Source organism: Rana temporaria, chromosome 1 (genome assembly GCF_905171775.1).
Source record: "Rana temporaria chromosome 1, aRanTem1.1, whole genome shotgun sequence".
NCBI classification, from domain to species: domain Eukaryota; kingdom Metazoa; phylum Chordata; class Amphibia; order Anura; family Ranidae; genus Rana; species Rana temporaria.
Genome location: NC_053489.1, coordinates 476931951 through 476935178, shown reverse-complemented (window position 1 = coordinate 476935178; position 3228 = coordinate 476931951). Strand labels below are relative to the sequence as shown.

Here is a 3228-nt window from a genome sequence, read left to right as displayed (position 1 = left end):
ATATTGCAAAACGAAATAGACATTTATTTAATCTGCTGAAGTGTGCATTATCTTTAGTACAATTTCTGCTCTTGGCTATTTCATAAGCAAGGAAACCTCATGAATAGTTACCCTAAATAATATAAAGAATATTATTATAAATACCTTCTTTTGAAATGCTAGTTGCCTGGTCATCATACTGAAGCTATTACTTCAAAAGTTTGCCGAATTTACTCAAAATAAATAGGTATATGGGGACATTTATGATCTTGCACAATTGTTCAAGGACAGAGATTTAGTACATTTTAGAAGATTATGGGTCTACAACACAATAACCAGGTAACTAGAATTTCTAGAATAATATAAAAAATGTGCTTTATGCTTTCTTTACTGATATTGCTGATCAGTCTTTTGTTCTGCCTTCATATAACATCACTCTTGAAGGTTTCAGGGCCACGTGAGAACCCAGTGATGGGACTTTCTGACTAGAGTTCGGCAAACAGTTTGAGCAAAAGTTCAGCCCAAACATAGCCTGTTCACCCCTTCGGTGAACACCTGAATTTTGCAGGGCGCTCGGCGGGATGTTCACCGGCCAAGCGCCCCACAATGCACTGCATACTGCACAGTGCATTCTAGGGCCCTAACTGGATGAAGCAATGCATCTGACTGCTGGTCAGGTGTAAGGCTTTGCTCAATCAGGGCGCAGAGCACAGTCAGGACCATAACTGGACAAAATCATGATGACTTTGCCCAGTCATTGCTCAGTGCTCATAGTCCCACCCCACACTATAAAAGGTTCCTTCACATACTAACCTTTTACAGTGTGTTGTTGGAGTGGAGATAGATAGAGCAGGGGTCTGTTTGCTACTAGCAGGTTAGTATGTTAGTGTGTTATTTTGACTCTGAGTGTAGCTTGTCAGTAGTGTAGTGTGAGCATAGTGTGAGTATTGTATAGTGTCAGTGCAGTGTATCGTGTAGTGCAACATTTTTTAACCAGGGTGCCTTCAGATCTCTTCAGGGGTGCCTTGGAAAAATGCCTAAAAATTGCATGAAAATTGTATACAAGCCAGAGGGTTAATCAAGTGTGGTATACCCGGCTGCATTTTTTGCCAAGTTGGCTCCAGTGATGATAAGGATGGAGGGAATGATGCTGATGAGGTTACTGACATGACTAGGGTGCCAGATAGAGCAGAGGAGGAAAGTGAGGCATGGCACAACCCTAACTAGGCAAGATGTCCTCCAGAAGCAGCCATTATGGAACAGTAGAGAGCAGCCACCCTATTCCATCAGATTATGGAGCTGTTATCTCCTGGCCTACTTCCCCCAGCTCAGCTGTGTGGGCAATTTTTAGCACATGTGCATGTGTTGCAATTTGCAATCTGTGACGCAAGCAGATCAAGCGCAGCAAAAACACAAGCCATTTGAGTACCACAGATAAAAGAGCGTGTCTGTCCACGTTGACATTTGTCAAAATTAATCAGTCCTGGATTAGCAGCAGCTATCAAGCCCCTGATGCCAATGTCACTGATTAAATGTTTTTGGGATCTGGGACTTCTTCAAGACTGTCTAGGCTGCCTAGCTTTGTGAGTGTTGATTTAATCTTGAAGTAATTTTTAATATAGGTATTATGGGCACAATTAACACCCAATGACCAATTTTTCCGCACATGTTTGATAGGTGCATATAATTTAAATTCATTACAGCAAGATCAATTCTTGCTTACATCAAGAGTACCTCTATAGGGTTAGGTTATGAAGGCATCACCCACATCCAAAGCCCAATTTTTCTGCACCTTCTTGACAATTGAATATACTTTCAGTTTTTTACAGAAAGGCCAATTTTTGCTCTAGCCATTTTCTGCACTCTCTGGCGATGTGTTCTTGGAGCATTCCACAGGGACATTTTTTATTTTCTTCCTTTAACTGGTCTGTAGATTAGCAAAAGGCTTCAGATCCAGAATGAGTTTGCCACTAAACCCACAATTATTCCTTAATGGCCTTACTGGTAAGCCAGTAATGGTGAAACTGAAATGGAGTATGGAATACAAGGGATACCTGGTCTCTGTGGGTGGCTACATGAACATACAGCTTGCCAATACAAAGTATATTGATGGGGCATTGTCTGAACATCTTGGAGAAGTTTTAATAAAGTGTAATAATGTATTGTATATGTATATACAAGGAGGAAGAAGATGGTGAAATGAGAGAAAAAAGTAAATACATTTTGTACATTTATTTTGAAACTTCTCTTTTGAGATTATTGTTGGACATTTTTCTTCATAAAACATACAAAAACAAACAGATTTTATACGGTTACAGTGTGAAGGCACCACTGACACCCAAAGCCCAATTTTTCCGCACCTGTTACTTCTATTCAAAGTCTGCGAAAGAGACACCAGACTTTATCTAAACAAAAATAGCTAATCTTTTTCCTGAGTGCACCATAATTTGGCTTCTTCAAATAAGGCTTGATCAGTGTGGTGCAAAAATGTGTTATTTCCATCCCAATTCTCCCAAAGAGACACCAGAATGTATCCCAAAAATCTCTAATCTTGTTCCGAGTGCACTAAAATGTGGCCTCATCATACAGACTGGCTCCCCAAGCCTTTGTTTACAAAATAAAGAAAGCTTGCCGAAAAAATCAATTTAAATGTCATTTATTTTCTTTATATATGTTTTTCTGCAGCAGGTTCTATAAACGGTACAGTTGCGCCACTTCACAGGCAGACTAAAGCCTCGTACACACGATCAGTCCATCCGATGAGAACGGTCTGGAGGACTGTTGTCATAGGTTAACCGATGAAGCTGACTGATGGTCCGTCGCGCCTACACACCATCGGTTAAAAAAACAATCGTGTCAGAACGCAGTGACGTAAAACACAACGACGTGCTGAAAAAAACGAAGTTCAATGCTTCCAAGCATGCGTCGACTTGATTTTGAGCATGCGTGGATTTTTAACCGATGGTTGTGCCTACTAACGATCGGTTTTGACCTATCGGTTAGGAATCCATAGGTTAAATTTAAAGCAAGTTGGCTTTTTTTAACCTATGGATAAATAACCTATGGGGCCCACACACGATCGGTTTTGACCGATGAAAACGGTCCATCAGACCATTGTCCTCTGGTTAACCTATCGTGTGTACGAGGCCTAAGAGGACCCCCCAAGCACTATATTTAAAATAATTTTACATTTTTATTATTTCACTTTAAGCATCATTAAAATCACTACTTCTTTTAAAAAAAAATTGC

The 3228-nt window shown here is 40.1% G+C and overlaps 1 protein-coding gene across 1 annotated transcript; it reads left to right on the top strand.

Annotated features, from left to right (window-relative positions):
• The first annotated feature begins 1833 nt into the window (after positions 1-1833).
• LOC120924981 (small nuclear ribonucleoprotein F-like) lies at positions 1834-2177 on the top strand. The gene has a single exon (XM_040335908.1). It carries the CDS (start codon positions 1938-1940, stop codon positions 2175-2177), a length of 240 nt encoding a protein of 79 aa, XP_040191842.1. The 5' UTR covers positions 1834-1937.
• The last annotated feature ends 1051 nt before the right edge of the window (positions 2178-3228 follow it).

Bases quoted from the DNA above. Each gene is read 5' to 3' on its own strand.
- LOC120924981 (XM_040335908.1), top strand. From the start codon at position 1,938: ATGAGTTTGCCACTAAACCCACAATTATTCCTTAATGGCCTTACTGGT.